Source organism: Pollicipes pollicipes, unplaced genomic scaffold (genome assembly GCF_011947565.3).
Source record: "Pollicipes pollicipes isolate AB1234 unplaced genomic scaffold, Ppol_2.1 Scaffold_4295;HRSCAF=5057_pilon_pilon_pilon, whole genome shotgun sequence".
NCBI lineage: Eukaryota > Metazoa > Arthropoda > Thecostraca > Pollicipedomorpha > Pollicipedidae > Pollicipes > Pollicipes pollicipes.
The window spans coordinates 9,741,052-9,763,494 of record NW_023596461.1 but is presented as its reverse complement, the minus strand read 5'-3'; the positions used below and the strand labels follow the sequence as shown (position 1 = coordinate 9,763,494).

The 22,443-nt window shown below is 50.2% G+C and overlaps 1 protein-coding gene across 1 annotated transcript in view; it reads left to right on the top strand.

Annotated features, from left to right (window-relative positions):
* LOC119096680 (histone deacetylase 5-like) overlaps positions 1–22,424 on the top strand; it is a 23,542-nt gene extending 1,118 nt beyond the window's left edge. Inside the window, exons 2-6 of the mRNA XM_037219571.1 lie at positions 45–214; positions 911–1,081; positions 1,506–1,708; positions 2,064–2,073; positions 22,410–22,424. Coding sequence (XP_037075466.1) covers positions 45–214; positions 911–1,081; positions 1,506–1,708; positions 2,064–2,073; positions 22,410–22,424 — 569 coding nt within the window. The remainder of the gene's footprint in view (positions 1–44; positions 215–910; positions 1,082–1,505; positions 1,709–2,063; positions 2,074–22,409) is intronic.
* The last annotated feature ends 19 nt before the right edge of the window (positions 22,425–22,443 follow it).

Genomic DNA, 22,443 nt, shown 5'->3' with positions numbered 1-22,443 from the left:
GGCCGCCGCGCTGCTCCGTCTGGCCGCGAGCGCTGCCGCCGCAGGACACAGTACTCAGGCCGCGTCCTCTGCCGCAACCCAGCCGGACCTGCTGCTCGTGTCGAGCGGGTTTGACGCGGCGCGCGGGCACCCCTCGCCGCTCGGCGGCTACCAGGTGTCGGCCGCCTGCTTCGCCTGGATGACACGCCAGCTGATGACGCTGGCCAACGGCAAGGTCAGCAGGGGACGGGGGTGACCGGCCCGCCCCGCGCCCCGCCCCGCCCCGCCGCGCCCCGCCCCGCCCCGCCTGGCGCCATGTAGAATGTCAGGGAGGTTCCCTGGACATCTCGTTGATATGCAGATTGGATGACAAAGTTGTTGGGATAGGGGTAGATAAATCGGTCAGTAGGATAAGGATGTTAGCCATGTCTCAGCCGTTGAACATTGTCTGTTGACGGAAAAGCGTTGCATACTTGGAAATGTGCAGTGTTGTTACCACGGCAAGACGTGTGCTGGGAAGGCTGGAGACTTCGAGCATTAAGTTCGGAAGAACCTAACTGTGGAGATGTGGGAATCAATTGGACAACAGTGCACCGCCCTCCTGAGTTTATTAGGCCGCCGCGGCACGACCAGCCTGCTTAGATTATAGTCGTGCCGTTATAACCTGCTATAACCCGTTGACCCGCTCATGAGTGTGCGGCTGTCGGGTAGATAGCGTTGGACTGGGGCTGGCATTCGGCTGCCAGACAACTCCGTGTTTGCCAGGTGGCGCTGGAGATTGAGAACTTGTGGCTCTGTGTTAGCCAGGTGGCGCTGGAGCTGGAGGACTTACGGCTCAGTATTGGCCAGATGGCGCTGGCGTTGGAGGCCTGACGGCTCTGTTGGCCAGGTGGCGCTGGAGCTGGACGGCTGATGGGTCTGTGTTTGCCAGGTGGCGCTGGCGCTGGAGGGCGGGTACGAGATCAGCGCCATCTGTGACGCCACGGAGCAGACGATGCGCGCCCTCCTCTCTGATGAGGTGCAGCCCATCAGCGACGAGGAGCTCAGCAGAAAGCCGTGCCAGGCGGCCATCGCCACACTCCAGAAGACCATCGCCATACAGGTGAGCGAGCGCGGTCGCTTCCCGCCGCCTCCCCTCCCTCCCCATCCCCATCCCTGGGCGCCAGGGTCATCCAGACATCCATTCCTCAGTCCTAGGGTCTTCTGGGTAGTTTGGCGGGCGTGGCCGCTTCCCGCCGCCCTTTCCTCCTTCCCTGCCCAACCTCATCCCTCGACGCGGGGCTCATCCTTAGCCGCGCAGTGACTGGCCGTGTTTCCCGACTTGTCGTTGACATCACTATTCTGGTACCACCACCAGTCTCGCGCCTTCCATACATCTTCAGCCGTCATATCTGCCGCGGCTCGGACGCTGTGCGCTCGGCTCGGCGCCTTCTCGCCGTCTGCGATGCCGGGCTGTGCATGCGGCCGTGCGCGTGGGTCGGCGCCGGCGCTGACCGTGTGAGCTGACCTGCTGCCGGCGTGTCCAGGTGCCGCACTGGCCGTGCGTGAAGCGGACGGCTCACCTGGTGGCGCTCTCGCACGCCGAGGCGCTCAACGACCGCGACGCCGAGACGCTGTCGGCCATGGCCGGTCTGTCCGTCCACCACCAGCACCAGCACCAGCAGCAGCACCCGCAGCATCAGCAGCAGGCGGACGAGGCGGCCGTCGCCGGACAGCCGCCGCCCTGCAGGTTCGCCGCCCGCCGCGCCTCGTCTGCCAGTCGGGGGTTACGGCGGGCCAGCTGCGGACGCTGTGTAGCGTCGCCTGCCGCTCACCCTGGCAGGAAGGGCGGGCACCCCAAGAAATGGGACCCCGTGCCTCTGCTGACCCAGACGTGTGGTGGTTAACTCGGACGCGTTCACTGCTTCACTATCGGCACCTCGCCGTCGTCCCATGCTCTGATGCCTGTTCAGACGCCCTTGGTGTCCCCCGCAAGGTGCACGTGTTGGTATCTGTCTCCGGACCGTGGCACGGTCGTCCGCGCTGGCTCGAGCTCTGCGTCACTGGCCGAGGCGATGACCGACTCCGTGTGTGCCTGTCCCCAGGTCATCCCCGGCCCGTCCCGTCTCGCCCCACAGGAGGAGCCCATGGACCAGGACGAGGCGGAGGCCAAGTAAGCCCGGTCCGGACACCTGGCGGCAAGCGGTACAACTGGAACATTGTTTTGTGGTCGGTGCGCGGCGCTCCACGGTACCTGTGCCCTGTCTGTTGGAGCGCGTGTGTCGACGCGCCGGAGTGTGTGTAAGTGCGCGAGCGCGCGCGCGCGCCGCGCGATGCTGGTGAGGGCGGCGTCGGGGTCGTCCAAATTGGCCGTGATAGCGGGCTAGCGCGCGCCGAGTGCGGGTGGGCACAGGTGGCTGTCGCGCTGTGCAATGTTCAACAGAGGCCGCGGCCGCGGGCGCCGGCCGGCCGCACGCTGCCACGGCCGTGCGCGGCTGGCGCTCGCAAAATTGCGGCGCGGTGTTTTGAGATGAACTATTTTACGGTATGCATGTGGCTTCATTATTTGTATACATTCCACGTAGATGTACGTTCTAGTCAGCCGGCGGTGTCACGAGCCCCGGCTACAGACGGCGCCGCGCGCGCCCGCGAGCTGCGCCGACCGCCCGTCGCCACGTTATCTGTAGTTTGTTGGAACTCTTCTGATATTTGTTGTGGATGATTAATGTTTAGCTGTGCGTTTTCCGTTGGCCGCGCGCGCCGCCGGGCGGCACTGGCCGCCGAGTCGGTGCGTGTATTGGCGGAGCGCTGGCGCACGGACCGCGAGGGCGGCTGCTCCCCTGGCTCATCTCCAGCTGCCGGCCCCGGCCCCGACGCCTGGTCCGGCCCGGTCCGGTCTGGTCCGGTCTGGTCTGGTCTGGTCTGGTCTCCATATCTGTCCGTCCGCCGTCAGCACTCACGGCTGTCATGGTCTGCATCTCGTGTGCATCTCCTGTGCGCACTCTTCCTTGTCCCTTGTTTATGGATCAGTTATGTTGCCTCGTATTTCTCCTGCTTTTCCTGGCCGTCGTCCCCTGGTTCTTATTCACTTCCTTTGTTTATGATCTGTGTCCCCTTCATCTCCTCACACCTCTTCCTGTCCTGTTCTGTCCTGTTCTGGCCCGTCCTGTTCTGTCCTGTTCTGTCCTGACCCGTCCTGTTCTGACCCGTCCTGCCGTGTCCTGCCTCACACCTGGCCGGGTGGCCGAGCGCGGCCGCCGCCTCCGGTCCGGTCCCGGCAGCCGCACAGCTCCGGGTGCCGCCCCCCGCCCGCCCGCCGCCCACACGACACCGGGCCCGCACCCGACGGCCGAAGCTTATTTTTGTATGCACGGCCCACTCGCAGTGTCTGAGGTGTTTGTGCTCAAATACACATGGACTGCTTATAGTACCGGCTTTGGTGGGGCGGTCGCTGAGTCGGGGCGGTGCTGCGGCAAGCGCCGGCTGCGGTCAGGCCTTCTCCCGTGTGGCCGCCCCTCGGTATGGAGGGCTCCCTCGCTGCCGTGTGAAGTTAGGCAAAACGATGCACGTGACAGCGTTGCTATTGTTCGAGTGCATTTATTTATTGACAGTCCCGGAACCGGGTCCGAGTTAACCCAGCTGCCATTCAGTTTTGCATAACGCTCCAGAGCAATGGTGGAACGGGAAGTTATCGAATGACGGGTAATGCAGGGATGAATAGGCTGCATTTGATCCGCATTCATCCTGGGAGTGGGCATGCCTTACAGCATGCAAACCTGCCTTCAGTGTGAATGGTAAGCTGTAGGTGATATATAGGTTTCGAGTTGATTTTGTGAGGGCTCTGCCCCCCCCCCCCCTCCCAATGTTTCACATGCGCCCGAGTGGCCGGCTGATACCCTACGCGAGGGTGAGCGGGGTCCATTTGACATCTCCTGAGGTCTCGAAATCTAAGATAGGTGGAGATACCGAATTCACAGGCGGATTAACCTGAACGTGATTCCCAGTTATCCTAATTTGGGTTCCTAGATCACCACCATGGGGTCAGTATAAGGTCAAACAGGTCAAACCTCCGGATTGGTGTATCATGTGCCCTCAGACCATCCTCACGACAACTGCCATGAGCTGTTTTAAGCAAAATGTCACGAATCCCAGTGGAACCTTGTTTGACCTTAAGAAGGCTCGAGTAACAGCATTTCTACGAGATTGCTCCTGAAGTGCCATTCAATGAGCGTCAGGGGTTACGTTAGGCGGTTTGGTCCTAGAAACGATGGTTGACACAGATCATTTGAGGTCAACAGTTTACGCTAACCTTAACACGTGCCCGGGTAACCGGCTGGATACCCCTCGCTCGGGTGGGGGGGGTCAACTGGACCTCCCCCCTGAGATCTCGGGAACTAAGAAAGCTAGAGATACCAAATTTGCAGCGTGCATTGACCTGTATGTGAACTCACTTGGGTCAAAGTTTGAGGTTCCCAAGTCGTGATCTTCGGGTCACTTAAGGTCAAACAAGGTCAAATTCCAGGTTGGTCTCCAAAGTGCCTCCGGAACTTAGATAACTGCTTCTAAGCAAAATGTGGCATACTCATGGAAGGTCAGTGGACCTTGTTTGACCTTTTCGAGATCATGCTGACCAAAATCGTACAAGACCGCTCTGAGTTTTGCACTTGAATAAGCGAGAATGATTGCGCAGGCAGTATGTTTCCCAAAACAAAATATTAACCTGGGTCATTCCAGGTCAATGACCTATTCTGACCTCGAAAGAGTCCATGGCAGACTATGATGCGGTTCCTGCTGTCAATAAATTCGAGATGGGCACCAGAAACTATCCCATACAGCAAGACCTAGAGTAATAAAACAGATTGGTTTTGCCGTTGGGTCTGACGTTCATACTTGACCTTTGGTCAACGTGATTTGTTCATTCAATATCTGTGTTGTCTAAGAAAGCCTCCCAGAGATGTGTGGTGTCGCCTGACGCTCCGTTGTTGCATCAGATTGAACGATTCACTAGAGATTGACTTCGCTGAAACCGTAGCCTGACTTTGACCTGCCATGGGTCAGCGACCTTAGAAGATACATCTAGATTTTTGGTACCAAACGATTCGCTATCCAACTGTCGACAGCTGACAGCTATGCAAAATTGGGCGCGGCTACGCTACGCCGTTCGGAAACGGTCCTGGAAAAACCTTTGGGGGAGTCAATTTGACCCCCGCCGAGTGCGTGTTAAAAGTCCATGGAACGTGTCTGTTGCGTTCCCTTTCACTAATAAATTTTAAATGCGTGCTAGGAACTACCATGAGAAACCAAGCCCTGAGTAAAAAAAGAAGATAATTTTGACCTCGTTCTCACCTTCATACCTAACCCTAGGTCAATGGAAGTGGCTGCAATTTTAAATTTAATTGGTTTAGTGCCTAAGAAACTATCTCGGATATGCATGGCTTCGTCAAACATTCCGCTGTTGTATTACATTGAACGATTCCTTAAAATTGCGCTTCACTGCCAGCCGCGGCCTGATTTTGGCCTGGCACAGTGAGCGACTTACAGTGTACAACTAATTTTTACATCAAAACATTTTCTATTCAATTATCTACACATATGCAAAGTGTAGCGCCGCTACGCCGCGCCGTTCGGAAATGATTCTGGAAAAACCTTTGCAGGGGGGGGGGGGCAATTTAACACCCGCTCATCCGAGCGCGTGTGAAATGAGTGCGCTCTCAGTGTTAGCTTGGCTCATCTGCAATATTTTAGCGTGAATATTTCGAAAGTTAAGCAACAGGCTCATGAACACACCAAGGCTCTCTTTTTTGGTCCTTCGTAGTGGCGTGGCCATGGGGGTGCAGCAGGGTAGCTTGACCCTACAACCTCAAAATTATTTCTTTAAATGGGTGGTAACGTGAGACAACGGTCGTAAACTATGTTAAATTTTACTTTTTGTTGTGTCCGTCAATCGTAATCCAAGACGCCTTTCCCCTGGAACCTTACCGTGATATTGACCTGGTCTTGTGACACATTTACGGCAAGCCACACTTGGCATTCTATGGTGGGCCACGAACCTCATGTTGTTTTACTAGAAGTTGAGGCCCGCATTGTTTTGATGGAATATCTTGTGAGAAAACCAAATCGGGGTGGCATTGCGTTTTTGGCGCAGTATCGTTAGTTGAGATTATATTTTCAGTACGCCCCAAAACATGAAAAACAATACGGAAAATGAAAATTTTGCTGAGACAGATTTTTAATCTGGTTTCGTGCTGGACAAATTTATTACCAGCACTCCCGAACTACAATACCATGTTGGCAATGCCTGATCAAAGGATCCATTTTGCCTTAGTCGCAGGTCATGTGGCACCTCCACCGTGCCATGCGACTGCACGACCACCGGCCGACACTGTCAGGCCAACGGCTGAATGGCCCTCTTTGGCGATCCTTATACAAACACTTATTCGGGACGGTCAACCTATTAGCACGCCATTCGCCACACCACGAATGTGGTCAGTGTAACTTCAGCGCTCTACTCGAGTCGGGCTTCTACAGCAACGATTGGTGTGTTCGCGCGGCAATCAACTTTTTTGTGAGCGTTTTATACACCGCAGCCATCGGGTTGGGAGGAAGGCAGTGTCTGTAAACCGCACCTTCGCTATGCATTTTTGTTTGAAGGTATGACCTGTGAACCTGGAAAGCAGTCACGCGTAGAAACTCGGCTAAATGCAGGATATCATCAATTAGAACAGTGCCATTTATCCCTTAAACTTTACCCTAATGTTGCCCCGAAAGGGATGACTCATCTGAAGTCCTATGGCCAATGTGCTTTTGGATTGTGCAGGTGCGTTCTTTTACGATTGCAGAGAATTCAACGATCCTCGATGAAATCAAACTTTCGGATTGCAAGGGATCGCGACGCTGTGTGCGACGACGAATGATGCTATTTGAAATGCACGACACTACGCATTTAAGTCCAACTTTTTCTGTGCGCTGGTCATTTGCCGCTTTATCATGTTGACGAAGAACCAGACCACATGGAATTCAGATGACTTACATAATATGTCATAGATCCATTCAACGGAAACCTGCTCGCACCTCAGGCGCAAAACGACAATTTTAGTTATAAGCATGCATGTGGCGGTCCCACGAGAAAAAACTTAGGCATTTCTACAGCACTGCAGCAGTTGCAACGTGCTTCCCTTCCGTTGTTGGTGAGGTCGGAAAGTCTTTTGTCATAGATATTGGGCTAAGCTCGCTGAATTGTGTACACTGGTGATCTGTGGCTCGGAGAAGCTGTCTAGGTTAACACGCGCCCGGGTGGCCGGCTAGATACCCTTCGCTCGAGTGGGGGGTCAATTTGACCCCACTGAGATCTCGGGAACTAAGAAAGCCAGAAATACCAAATTTACAAGATGTGATATTTACGTGAACTCCCTTAAATCAAAGTTTCAGGTTCCTAGGTTATGACCTTCGGGTCACAAAAGGTCAGACAAGGTCAAGTTCCAGGTCGGTCTCCAAAGTGCCCCCAGGGCCTAGATAGCCGTCTCTAAGGAAAAGGTCACATGCTCATTCAAGGTCAGTGACCTTGTTTGACCTTTCGAAGGTCAAGGTGCCCAAAATAATGCCAGATTGCTTTGAGTTTTGCATTTGACTAAGAGACAAAGATTACGCTAGGCAGTATGTTCCTAAAGCAAAATGTCGACCTGGGTAATTTTAGGTCAATGACCTATTCCGACCTCTAAGAAGTCCGTGGAAGATGTATAATGCGGTTCCTGCTATCAATAAATTCGAAATGAACACCAGAAACTATCCCATACAGCAAGCCCTAGAGTAACAAAGCATGTTAGTTTTGACCTTAGTGTGACCTTTATACCTGACCTTAGGTCAATTTACATTGCTCATTCAATTGTTGTGTTACCTAAGAAAGCATTTCAGAGATGTATGGATTCTTCTAGCACTCCGTTGTTAGATCAAATTAAACGATTCCCGAGAAATTGCGTGACTTTGAGCTGCCATAGGTCAGTGACCTTACAAGGTACACCTAAATGTTTGACGACAAACGATCCACTATTCAATTGTCTACAGCTATGCAAAATTTGGCGCGGCTACACCGCCGTTCGGAAACCATTCCGGAAAACCTTCAGAGGGGTCAATTTGACTCCTACCCGAGCGCGTGTTAAAGATGGTGCTTTGAAGTCTGAGATTATTTCCGCCACCAACCTCAGTTTGACCTTCTCTGACTTCATTTGACACGAAAATCACCAATTAGGACCTCAAACATTGTCACAAATGAGCTCGCAGTAGAGCCCAACATTTCTGTGAATTTTACGCATTTAGCTCGCTTATTTTTTCAGATCTCGAGGTCAAATAGCCCCCATCACCACCACCACCCGAGCGTGTGGCATTCAACCGGCCACCCGACCGCGTGTTAAGGCTTTATGGCACTCGATAACATCGGCGGAAATCGAGCTGTCAATGAATTCAAACACGAACATGGCTGCACTAAACCAAAGAGCATGTACCGAAATGGTCCTTAACTAGCACTCCTTGATCTCAGGTCACGAAAGGTGTTATGACTAACGGCAGCTGGTATGCTGCATGACTTGGGCACGTCTTTAATAAGGAGAAGAGCTCAAGTGCTATCGCGTTCGCAATTGACATAATGTAGTGAGCAGGAAGGTAGCCAGTTGTTGGTGTAAATCTGTATAACCTCAGGTCATGCAATGAACCATTGGCTAGGTATATCAGATATCTTTTAAATCTTCCGGTAGGTTGCGCACAATGATGTACTGAAATGTGAAGACGCCAGCATGTTCGCAGTCGGCTTCAAATAGCATGATTCCGGCAACCCAGTACCAGAAAACCCCCGCTGGACGTCAGGTCGCCCGGCCGGGTCAGCGGCTGGGTCTTCAAGGCGAGGCACAGGATTTCATCGCAATGTGGGGTTTCCTTCCAAACGTGGAAGGTGCGCATTACAGCTCTATTTGGATTTGAACCGAAATTTCGTTCCGCTTGTGGCCACAAACTTCACCATAGCAGGGAACGGGAAAGGCTTTCCCTATAACTCTTCAAAAAAGCTATGCGCCAATGCGGCGTTATTGCGCTGAATGGAATGAGCGGTGTTGAGAAGTCCGAGTGTTCCCCCGGCTTTTGACCACCGGCGGAGGCGATGTTTTTGACAAAAGACCCGGCGCGACGCGTCAACACGCAAACGAGGCGAGCGGTAGGTGTACGGGAGTGTCCCACCTTCGTGGCATATTTCAAAAGCATAGGTCTAGCGAAATCTCAGGACTAGTTACGTTTATTAAAAGCGCGGAATAGTGCCACTGCAGCACCGTCAAGACAGTAAGGGTTTTTTCATTTTTTATCAATCAATTTGTAACATGTTTCAGTCAAAATCGCACTGCCAGTGTTTTGTAGCAATGCTATACTTCTTTGCAGTTACGACCACCGTTGTTATGACAACAACCGTGTGCACCTCCACTTGTGCGAATAAAAGAACGATTGTGATTGGCCCAGCGAGGAATGTCCTGTTATCGAGAAGTGTATTGGTTTAAGTTTGAACCAGTGCGTCACAGAGATCATGTGATGCTTCCATTTCCAAAACCAAAGTATGCCTCGAAAAGAGCCACCGGTAAATGCCATTGGCACCTAAAAATTACAGCTTTGTAGAGGAGAAATTAAAAGCCATAGTACAAGGTTTCGTAGAATTCGCGGGATAACAGCTCCATGTTTGCGTATATATTTGCCTACACAGCGGGCTTCAAGCTTCCGTGGCATTCAGTGCACAAACATTTTGACACATTAGTGCGCTGCAAGCATTGCAGAACACATATGTCGCAAAAATGAGGCAAATGAAACGCATTACTGTCATGGTACTGAGCGGAAAGTCAAACGAGATTTCTCCCGCAGGGTCGACTGCTTCGAATACAAGCTCTGACCTTTTTAGAATGAGTTTGAGAAAACTGGCATTGCTGATCAAATCGCAAGCGTCTGATGTAACAAGAAAATAAAGTACAAAAAGGTGGGATACTGCCCTTAAAGTACGCGCATGAAGGCGCCTTTTGGATCGCCCTGTTTTCACCTGGCGGATGGAGGCGACAAAACTCCGAGGACCTTTTGGACAGCGGCGGCAAGACTTCCCTTGACCTTTGTCAGTCTACACTGATTTCGCACCAGCTCGGCTCCTGACTTATGTGCATTCACGTCCCCTGAGGCAAGATGTAAGTAAGAAACGCCTTAAAGGAATATTCCACATGTGTGGATATTGAGGCAAATATCAGAAATGATCGAAACAATTCACTTGTACATGTAAGAATGTCTGTAAGGAAGTGCAAACGATTGCTCTAGATATCGAAATTCACTATTTAGTATATGCGCGTCACAAGACGTCAGCGTCTGATTGCTTCATGGACGTTAGTATGGCGTCAGTGTTTAAAGCCTCATGGCACGTTAGTATGACGTCAGCATTTGATTGCTTCATGGGACGTTAGTAGGGCGTCAGCGTTTGATTGTTTCATGAGACGTTAGTATGACGTTAGAATCGCTGCCAGACTGGCTGTGTCAGAGCTCTCACTGTACCGGCGGGCTGATTCACTTGCAGTACTTGCGCTTGCCGCGAGTTGGCTTGTTATTTAGGCATGTGTGATCAACACGGTTACAGTTATGTGCACGCGTTCTGGCTCTTTGTCGTTGTGTTTTTATATACTTCTCTGTCGTTCTGTATTCTTTCTCTGACATTTGCACTCTTGGTTACGGCACTATTTTTGAGTTGTTCTATTCCCAGTCGCACATCCGTCATAACTAATAAGACTTTCTAAATGTCGGTATCATGCATCACATGCGCGGTTGGTGATCGAGATTTACATTTAAGGCGTCAAGATGGTTGGAGGCCAACTGCTGTCTGTTGGTGCTGCGATTGATACTAACGTACTCCAGACACGAAATAGTCATTAGTCATCTTTTACATGACCTTGAGCACAGTAAGGCCATTCAGGAGACGGAATCACTATGACGTATCTATGACGCCATACTTTTTGCATGGCTTAAAAATAGGCGGCGCGAAATAGACTGCAGTCGCGTGTGTATAGCTCAGAACTGTAGGCAATGATCTTGAAGCTGTCCTCCACAGTTTAAAACGTCACGCAAATGTAGAATAGCCTCTTGAAGGTCTAAGCCCCGTGCTTGTTCTGCACCATGGGTTCTTGCTGATGATAACCGACTCATGGCGTTCTCTGATTAATCAGGTGTTGGCTTACACCCAGCTCACCCGGCCCTGACCAGTGCTGCCTTCACATCTTACCAGGCTGTCCAGGACATCTGAGTCCCATCATCATCAAGACAGGACGTCTTCAATGCCAATGGAAGCATGGGTTTGGAAACAGGAGAGGGAATGGGCATACCCCTCGCCACTTTTCAAGGTAGGGGTCAGCGATGTAATTCCCCCCCCCCCATTTTCACATTTAAGCTGCGTTAAGCTTACTTTTGTTCTACCGTAAACATGCCTGCCGATTTACCTAATTCACCAGCCATGTTCCTCGAAGCGCACTGGACACAATTGTCTCATGTGGTAAAAGGCAGCACATTATCCCATCATGTACGGCGAACGGATATACTTATGAGCAAACCCGAGGCTCCTGAATTACCAAAGGCTCCGTTCCATCCATTTATATAGCCCTGGTTTTTCTGCTTGACTGTTTATGGCCCCCATCAGCGAGTATTCATGGTGTTCAAAATGGTATGATGTATCCCCTAAGGGGCTCCGGATCGGTCAGGGCAGCCAGAATGGCAGCCGCCGGAATGCACCCCACGTAGGGACGAAATGGCCCTTCAGTCCTAGACCGGTATTGATAATGTACCCCTTGGTGTTCTCCGTACTGGCCTCTTGCCAGGGAACCGTAAGGTGTCTCAGAAGTGTTGAATCGAATGGATCTAAGTGAGGTCAAAAATGAAAAAGGCTAACACTTATTCACCTGAGGACGTTCAGCCTTTTGCAAAATTGGCAGGTGAAACAATAACACGAAACAGTTTTTGACCCTGCACGCTCGCAATCTCTTGAGCAAGAGCAGCGATAGTCAGGCCTGCAGTTTCGTAAAACCGAACGGCGTTGGCCGCGGCAGGTAACACCAGACGCAGGGCGTCGTGCACGAGAACGGCCGTTGGGAAGAATGCTTCCGGAAGTCTTTCAAAGTAAATTTGAGCCATTCGGTAATTTGAATGGGACGTATCTTTTAAACAATTTTGAGGATGTTCTTTGGTCAAACTAACAGTTAACACAACACAAAAATAGATGTTCTACCTTCAGTCTTCTAGTTCCACCACCAAATTTCAGCATCACTTCGCGGTTCTGTAAAGGCTAATCCGTCCTTATGATCAATCTCAAAATCGCGCCGGTGCAGCATACGCCCAAACCACTTTCTAAACGCACGAGTTTATGTCCTAAGCGTTCATTACTTCTTTCAGCTGCGTCATCTTTTTCGTCGGCCCGTCGGCCACCGCTTGGTGTCAACCGCGGGGCCGACGCCCCGCGGCCTGCGGGAGCTGCAATGCCGGGCGTTAAGCCTGTTGCAAGATTTGCGAATGCACACGCTCAGAACCATGTTACATAATGTTTCCCAGTGATTGATTCTGGCTGAATGCCGAGCATTTCGAGACGGACATGGTTAGCCATGACAACACAAATGTTGGGCCCCGTTTCGACCCACGATCTACGTTTAGGGGTCTTCATTATTTCTGGAGAACACATACAAAATCTGGCAAAGCCTCTAAGTTTTGTCTGCTTAAAAAGGGTCCACTTAGCCATTGTAAAGTTAAGAGCGCCAGTAACCTATTCCATACAGTCGTCCAAACCTGATTTCTGCAGTTTATTGACTCCAAAATGCAAGCAAAATTGATCTCGCGATAGCTTCTAGTTTCTGCATCTGCTCTGGTTACAAGGCAAAAAGAAACAATGAAACAACAAACAGTATCCCTCGTTAACAAGTGAGCTTCCTCCGGCAATTTCTGGGAGGGACTTTCACCATCAGGGGGTCTTTGTCAACCACATACCCCCATCTTGGCATATTTCGTTAACAAGCGAGCTATATCCTACGGTTTTCCTTGGGAGGGGAGGTCGCGATCAGGGGGACTCTTGTCAACCCCGTGCTCCCCCTCAGCAAGGCTCTGGCTACGCCCCTGCCCTCACACAAAAGTAGATCAAGTCGGCTCCGCTGAACGAGGGACAAATGAATGCTCGGTAGACCAATTGATGCCTAAGGCAGGCAGCTCCCCTATTCCCGATACCTTATTTCCTGCTGTGTTGTGATGTAAGGAACGGTAATCCGGAAGCAGATACTGCAGCAGTCTCCAATTTATGCCTCACACACAAATAAACATGCTGACCCATGAACATGCAGAAAAACAGTCACATGATCAGTTCTCAGTGGGTCATGCGGGGGACCGTCAGGCCAGGGCAGCGGCCAGCGACGACGGACGGGTGCAAGGCTCAGATGAGGAATACCTGAAAGGAAAGCTTTCATTCGTGATTTCCGTTCTTACTCAGGACAAACTCCAGTTTGGTGGTTTTCTTCACATTATTTTTAGCAGTTAGCATCTGAAGCTTTCGAAAAATGCTGAAACAAATCTTTTTCTTAAAAAGCAGCAGGCGAAATCAAGGCGCGTGAAAGCTCCGGCGCACTATTGGCCATTGATTCGCATTCAAAATTCTGACCAGCCGGTGCCCAGATCGAATTTTGGCATCTACCCTAAAGAGGCAGACGCCTCCCCAAAGGACCCAATTGCCTGCCCGCTGGTGCAATTTCGCCCCCTTGGGGGAACGGCGTTGAAATGGACGAATAATCTCAGGAAGCTGCGTAGTTTTATTTGCCGAATGGCATAGATGAGTCAAATAGGCAAGAGTGTTTGCCAGCGGGAAACAGCTGTAGATGTATCACCAGCAAAGCAACCATAACCTTTACTTGCTTCCAAAATGTGCTTTGTGAATTAAGAGCGGACAATGTCCTCCATCTCTGCCCCCCCCCCCCCCCCCCGTCACCGGGCCCGTTTCCCAGTAAAAGTATACCCTGAGTATGACCTCTCACTTTTTGAAACGTTCCTACTCCTAAGAATGGAAAACTGTTACTTGCGCAGACGCCACGACCCGAGCCCATCCCTTACCCGGCCAAGAGACGAAGTAAGCGCGTCTGTTTACAAGTAAGTCGTCGGTGCTCGCTCAGCAAGGGTCGATATGTTGTTGACGACGTAGTTTGTTCGGCAAACGAGCAGGTTCTCGATATCATGGGATAGTGTGATAGATCATGTTGTATTTAGCTGCAGATGACTTGCCAATAACTCTTATTCGAATCACATTCAAGCGCGCCATTCCCTCGCGCCACATGTCTCCACCATTGGGTTGGGATCAGCTGATTCTACTGGTGCCCATATTTCGAAAAAAGGCGTTCGTCACTGGCGTGTACCTTTGATGTCACCTGAGTGGGCGGAGGTTGGGTCGTAAGGCACTGAGGAACTGGTCTCTGTTTGATCAAGCAGTGACCTCTAAGAAGTCCGATTCACCGGAGAGATGCACCCTTGTTACGTCGATCCCACTCATCATTGTGATCAAACGGGGCGACGACAGACAAGCCAACATGACCGGAAACACATGTCTGGACAGGGTTCCCAACGGCGGAACAATAATGCAAAAACAGCCGCCGCGATACGACGAAGCCAGCACGCTTCAGCAAGCATGAGCATTACACAATGCCAGCAATGTTATCATCACGTAATACTCCGTCGGTCGCCGGGCACTCAGACAGCCCGCCATGCAGTCAGGGCATGGTATGGTATTTTGGCTTGATGGGCGCGTCTACTGCAGCGGCCATTTTGCGCCCACTTCTTGGTCAGGCGGTCTTCACATCATCGACGCGTGCGTACAATGCGCGTAGCGGCCGAAATCGCCAAGCCAGAGTTACGCGTATTGAAGTTAAACTGAAACGACGTCACGGCACAATGAAGAGGTGAGAAGATCATCCTGAAACCTATTGCTTCTTGAAGTCTAAAACGATCCTGGTGTCGAAGATCAGTTCCTCCCCAATCAAGGAGCGCAGAGACAGTCTCCACCGTGCGTTGGGGCCGAAGTAACGCTGACGCTCAGCCTCCAGATGGTAACACTGCACGAGCACACGGGTAGCCGACTATGGGTGATCGCGCCTGGGACACCATGGTGCTTGAGCTCCAGACAGAAGAAATCCGTAGGCGGCAAAGACTGACCTCCTCCCTCCTGCTACTGCTACTGCTACTGCTACGCGGCGCGAGGACAGCCACTCACCCGATGAGTACCGCGATATTCTGTACCGTAATGCGACGTCCTGGAGACTTTGGTAAACTTGCACCAGTGCCCTAGAATTGCCGACTTTGGATGAAAAGCAACAACCTATGAGGAGGAATTTTTCACACCTTTTCCCCGTATTTTGTGTGAATTTTTCACTCCTGCCTGGCATTGTCTAATCGCACATCCTAAACCCCTATTTTCCTTTCTGAGGTTTTCAGATGTCATCCAAAACCGAGCTCACTTGAAACCACCAAGCATAAACGAGGCTCCGCAGAACATGGACACCTATGGCTATGTCCTGCATCACCTACATCTAAATCACGTCTAAGTATGCACAGAGCAAGGGCGGCAGGCACCTCCAAGCTCAAGAACCCCAGCGGCCCCACCCGCTTGCACGCATTAAGTTTGGTTTGTTTACAAAATGCATCACAATGTGCAGCTGTGCACCAAACGCAAGGTTTTCACGCATCCCCTATTTTTTTGGTCTCACCACCACGCCACGAAAGCAGAGCCTGGCGCAAACATCAGCAAGGCTTGGTAGAAAATTCTACTCCACGCATTTCTTTTTCCAGAGGAAACTTGACCACCAAATTGCATCACCAGCCGAAATGCATGAGTGAAAAGTTCAAGAAATGCCTTCTAATTTAAACTTACAGGATGAATATCACCACTTGAGAATTTACATTAACAGATTTTAAGTCAAATCAGCTGATTACAAAATTTTGCGAGAAAAGTAACAGTCTTTATATTTATTTAGCTACTTTTGTTTTTGTTGGTATCATACCAGTGTGATGCCACTTTATTCTTCCTTCCTTTTCGTTTGTCTTTAGAGGCGCCATCTGCCGCTTAAAATTTTGACGAATTTCTCTGCAAGGTGCTCCAACTGCAAACTTGTACTAATTTCATACATCAATTGGATTAATTCGCCAGCCGCCCAAACATGTTTGATATGCACCCAAGCGTGAACAATTCACAGGGAATGAAGGAGGCAATTTGAAGCACGGAACTTATTTTTACTGTCATTTTTGCCCTCTTAAACCTATTGTTAATCGTTTTCTTGGTTTATGGTGGTGCTCAATAATGATAAATCCAAGCCTTTCGAGTGTCTGACTCACCAGGCTACCTGGCAAGGCTATTAAGGCAAGACAAGGCTGCCATAAAGAGCCTTGGGGCAGACCTGACGCAGTTCATACAGAAGTGTTTGATGGCGAAATTCTGCCCTCTGGAGATGTTTATCGTGCACACCTCTTACTTGTTTCGCATTTTACTGTCGAAGTTTGGTGGGCATGATTGCAATTTATGTTTGAGGGTGAGTCGGATGATTCTGTCTGCCAGCAGACCATGCAAAAGGTACTGAATTTTTCTTTTTGGGGAAGCAGGAAGAAACCAGTAAGTCTCCTGTGGACCAAGTGATTGCTTACCTTACCTGCTTTCATCGCATGATTGGTAACCAGAGTTAGCCATTTTCTGTTTAAGTGCATCGAGTTTTGCCATAAGACAAATTATGATGCCTCAAGCTTATTTTGTTCCATATTCTTGGTTATTTGGTCCGAATTTCTTAAAGTGGTCCCTCATGGCTGCTTTAACCAGATGTTGTCTATAGTTGTCATGGTTTGCTGACCGGCAAATGACCGTACTGTATATGTGCACCATATTTTTAACACAGCGATGCTCTAAGCTGCATAGCAATTATAACATGAGTTAAATATTGGTATCTAACAAATGGTCAGACCACCCCATTTAAAATGTGAAGCCAACATCTCAAACTTTGTTATTAAATATGAATAAACAAGCCCAAATGGATGCATTTGCTGGAGCTGAAACGGCAAGCAGCAATACTGCCATGGCCATATAAAACTTATGTTATTTTTGGAGAAGAGTTGCTGTTTTGTGGAGCATGCCCATTATTGCCCTTGACAAGTCAACCAAGACAATCAAAATAAGTTGTTCAAAGTGATTTAAAGTGTTTTGATGTGTGTGTTGTCAACTTTGTCTGATGTCAACAACCACGCAAATGAACTGAATACAAATGCAAGTTGAAACCAGCCAAAAACTAGCTTTAAATATCGTGTTTTTATCGCAAGTGCTGCTGTCAGCAGATAGGTGGGTTGAGATAATGTTTATCATATGGACTACTCTAAGTTAGGTTAAGTTGGTCAAGTGCATGGTAAGTGGCAAAAGGAATTGTGCAAGAATCAGTAACTCACAACTGCTGTTGTGATACAAACAGGTTATACAGGATGAGATGATGTCAGGCCTCTTTAGGTTAGGCATGAGCTACTTTCATGGAAATAAGCATTGGTATTTTGTAAGAAACAGTGGCAAAATGTTTGTTTTCTCTGACCTCATCTTAATAGAGGCCAGAATTACGTCTATTGGTGATGGGCTGATGTGTAGGAGTCCAATATTTTTTTGCTTGGGTGTTTTATGCTTGTTGCATTTTCTGTTGTTATTTTGTTATTTAATTCCCTCGCTTTGTTTTGTTTTAAAATTGCTGTGGATGGGAATCGGAAAGTGCAGCATCAAATTATTGGTGTTAATAATTTGTTATGCTCACAATACTGTCATGAAATGACTGCTTTAACACGCGCCCGGTTGGCCGGCTCGATACTCTACGCTCGGGTGTGGGTGGGGGGGGGGGGGGGGGAGGCAATTTGACGCCCCCCTCTGGGATCTCAGTAACTAAGAAAGCTAGACACCCAATTTACAGGGTGTCTTGACCTATACGTGAATTCACTTAGGTTAAGGTTTCAGCTTCCTAGGTGATGACCTTCAGGTCGAATAAGGTCAACAAGGTCAATTTCCAGGTTGGTCTCCAAAGCGCCCCCAGAACCAAGGCAACTGTCTCTAAGCAAAAAGTCACAAGGCCATTTGAGGTCATTGACCTTGTTTGACCCTTTGAAGGTCATGGTGACCAAAATGATACAAGACTGCTCTGCGTTTTGCATTTGAATAAGCGACAAAGATTGCGCTAGGCAGTGTGTTCCTAAAACAAAACCTTCGACCCGGGTCATGTTAGGTCAGTGGCCTGTTCTGCCCTATAAGAAGTCAAATGAAGATGTATAATGCGGCTCCTACGGTCAATAAATTCGAAATGAGCACCAAAAACTATTCCATACTGCAAGCCCCAGGGTGATAAATCAGGTTGGTTTTGACCTTGGTCTGACCATCATACCTGACCTTAGGTGAACGTAATTTGCTCACTCAATGTTTGTTGGGCCTAAGAAAGCATTTAAGAGATGCATGTCTTCGTCACACACTCCGTTGTTGTATCAGATTGAACGATTCCCCCAAAATTGCCTTCGCTGAAACCATGGCTGACTTTGGCCTGCCATAGGTCAGCAAACTTTCAAGGTACGTCTAAAATTTGTATGTCAAACGATCTGCTGTGCAATTTTCTACAGCTATGCAAAATTTGGCGCAACTATGCCACGCCGTTCAGAAACCATTCGGGAAAAGCCCTCGGGGGGGGGGGGGGGAATTTGCCCCCCCCCCCCCACCTGGGGGCGTGTTAATGTATTCTGTTTCACTTTCATGGCCTAAGATGTCAAAAAACGAAATATTTTTGTCGGGTTCTTGATATTACGTCCATGCCAACTTGAATAGATGTCTTTGCTGAAGCGTCAGTCACGAGCTCATAAGCTCCATCTTTTTGTGAATTGATTTTTTCACTCCCGCACGGTCTTTTGGCGATGGAATTTTTCACTCCCACCCTAGTTCAAAAGCGGTTCTAACTCCCTGACTTGCACACACCTGAGCTGAACAGTGCTGGCTCGGCCGGTGTCAAACAGCCGGATCAGACGCTCTGAGAAAAGGCTCCCGCCGCACAGTCAGGGCCTTTGCGTTGTGTCAACGCGGAGAGACAACCCCGCTACAGTCCTTCTCATTGGAAACACGAGACACCACGATGTAGTCCAATACCCAGACTCGATGGTCTACTCGGAACGCTGCGCCGCATCGCCCAGCTCTCGCGGGAAGTAGCCGCCGGCTGTCTTCGCGGGAGCTGATTGGCACACGACGGTATTCACAGGTCCGCGGCTGAGGTTTCGCACTAATTAGGTGTGATTAGCGTCGATGGCGGAGCCAGGATTTCGCCCAGGAGGAAGCCAGATGGCGTCACCGGAAGGTCTTCCAGCCAAGAGGCCCATCTTTGCCGCCTGGGGCGCTGCAATTGTTGTGGACCCGCTTATGCCTGGGTTGTATTTTCAGGCCTCGGGCGTCGTTTTTCTATGCTACGGGCGTCGTTTTTCATGTTTCATCAGTCAATTTTATGGCAAAAGGCATGGAGGTCTTCGTACCCATAGGGTATCAATACACCGGGTCAGGAGCTGGCTTACCCTCCATCTTACCCTTGGCTGCGTCTCTGATTAGTATCCGATTTATGCATGAAAGGCGCCAGAGGCAGTTGTAAAGTGTGGCAGTGGTAAGTGATAGTGGTACGGGCACTAGTAGCAGTGGAAGTGGCCCCCTAAGTATCCATATGCGAGGCGCTGAATTCAGACTGCTTGTTTTGATTGGCATGCTAACACCTCCGTTCTTCTTGGGAACACTGCTCTTTCAAATCCGACTCTTAACTGGGTCGCAGCATTCTCACAGTTGCAGCGCGACAAACTCAATTATGACCTTAACCCAGCATAAGCATGTGCACATACCCACACATCTGGACTGGCGCTGCCACAAGACATGGGTCGGCCGTAGCTCAGCTGGGCCAGTCGGCCATAGCTCGGTCGGCCCGGTCAGCCGTAGCTCAGCCGGCCCGGCCAGCCAGCGCAGTGGTTGGCCGGCCCCACCAGACGCAGCCCCGGCCAGCCTCAGCCGCATCACATCTACACAGTCACAATGCAGACGCCACGACTGGAACGCATGCGCCCGAGTCGTGCAAAGGAATGTAACAAAGAGTAAGGCAACCGATTTACGTGTTATTTGGCCCTTGTTTCTCATGGCGTGCTTCAGGCCTTCTGCAGGTCTGCTGCACGACCGCGGCCCGGCGCTGTACATTAGATATATCGTCACCTAGCGTTAGGTATCTTGTCACCTAGCGTTCCGTTTCACAGAATTTATATATTTATTTCCCAACAGGGTGGATTAAAAAAATAATTGCATCAGGCAGCCGGAGGAAACGGGTTCTGAATTCTGCTTGAGCTATATCACTATTTATAAATGGCGATGAGCTTCAGCTAATGCTCCACACTTGAATTTTTATATTTGGGCGATGTAGCGTGCGCAAATTCCTGAATAAAACAAATAGGCCATGAAACACTGCCAGAGATCTGTCTCTGCTCTCAAGGCCAGCTGGCAAGACCAGCTCTGTCTTGCTGGCTGTAACTGACACGCCTTAAATTTCGAGCAGCGTAAGAACCAAAAGCTCTCGGGCAACACGCCCTCAACAGAAGTTTGATCAACTTTAAGAATCCTGAAGACGCTGGCGCCACGTCAGCCTAAAACTGGTTTGGCGTGGTTTGGTTCATTAGTAACAACTTGTGTGTGGCATGGTCCGTAGTGCCACAGAATTGGTAATGTTCCGAGATTTCAACCATTCTTTTTCAAGCAGCAAACATTTTTGCAGCATTTTACGCAAAGAGATTCGAAAGCTTGAAATATTGTCCGCCAAATCTTATATGACAAAGGCCAGGTCAAGGTCCAGTGCTTGTTCTGCGGTAAACGAGAAATATCGTCAACCGTGTGAATGTTTTTTTCGGATATTTCTGGCCGGAGCCTTACTCTTGCTCGCCGTCAGAACCCCCAGCCTGTCCGAGCTGCTGCAACCGACGGCGACCGCCACCCACATGTCACTACGAACTGATCGTCGGACCGCTTTGTTTGATGTGTGGCTTCCTGCCAGCTGAATTGTGTGGGACGAAAAATATCAATCAATTTTGTCCGGCTTACCTTGAGGTATATACTGGGTAAACCATAATAGATGTTTTAGATAGCATACAAATAATCTGCATACAATTATGTTTTTAAAGTGGAGGGGGTGAACATAGATTACCACCACTGACTCTCTCTCTCTCTCTCTCTCTCTCTCTCTCTCTCTCTTCCTTCTCTCTCTCTTCCTCCTCTTCTCTCTCTCTCTCTTTCCTCTCTCCTCTCTCGGGAGAGAAGAGCCTCTTCTCTCTCTTCCTCTCCTCGAGATGAGAGGCAAGAGAGAGGGATCTCTCTTATCCTCTCTCGAGAGCGAAGAGGAGCGAGAGGAGATACCCGAGAGCGAGAGCGCTCTCTCGCTCGCTCTCTCTTCTCTTCTTCTCTCTCTCTCTCCTCTCTTCTCTCTCTCTCTCTATCTCTCTCTCTCTCTCTCTTCTATCTCTCTCTCTCTCGCTCTCTCTTCTCTCTCTATCTCTCTCTCTCTCTCTCTCTCTCTCTCTCTCTTCTCTCTCTCTCTTCTCTCTCTCTCTCTCTCTCTCTCTCTCCTCTCTCTCTCTCTTCTCTCTCTCTCTCCCTTTCTCTCTCCCTTCTCTCTCCTTTTCTCTCTCTGCGAAGTAGAAGCCTTGCTCCCCTCCCGCGGGAGGGGAGCAAGGCTTCTACTTCGCTTCTACAAGGCTTCTACTCTACTATCGCGGCGACCTGAAGTCAAATGCGTCTTGTTTGGGTTCATTTTTGGCTGTGCATCTTGCTTGACCTAACCTGGACATGTAAGTGTTTCAACTTTCTGAAAGCCCAATGCTCCCCACACCGAGGTAATCTTTTCCTCATCAGCGCGGTCCGGGGTAGCGGCCGAGGCCGCTGATCAGGGTACAGCCCGATGCTGGCTGCCGCATCCCACGCGTGGAGGCCTGTGCCGTCATGTTTTTGCCGATCGAGTCGATCACGCTGCTGACACCTACTACTGACGATGCTGGGATGGGTAGCGTGCGTATAAGACAGTTTGTGTATCCTCATCTTAAAGGTTAGCTTGCCGACTCTTGGTGACATGCTGCTTCGCACCACGAATTTCTATACCCCACCCAGTCATGCTTTCATGATTCATGGGCGCAATCCATTATCCGTCTCACTCTCGAATGCGACGATCCGTCCTATCTGTCCAACTTTAGAGTCTCAGACCCCTATCCATCATCCCAGTCGTAAACAAAGTGGTCGAGCGTGTCGTGCAGCGTCGGCTCTGCTGGCACTACCTAACGACAGCCACATGTCCCCTCGCAGCGCTGTCTCTGTCCCCGTCGCCCGACAGAGACCTCGTGGCTAATGGCGGTCGACTGCAGCCT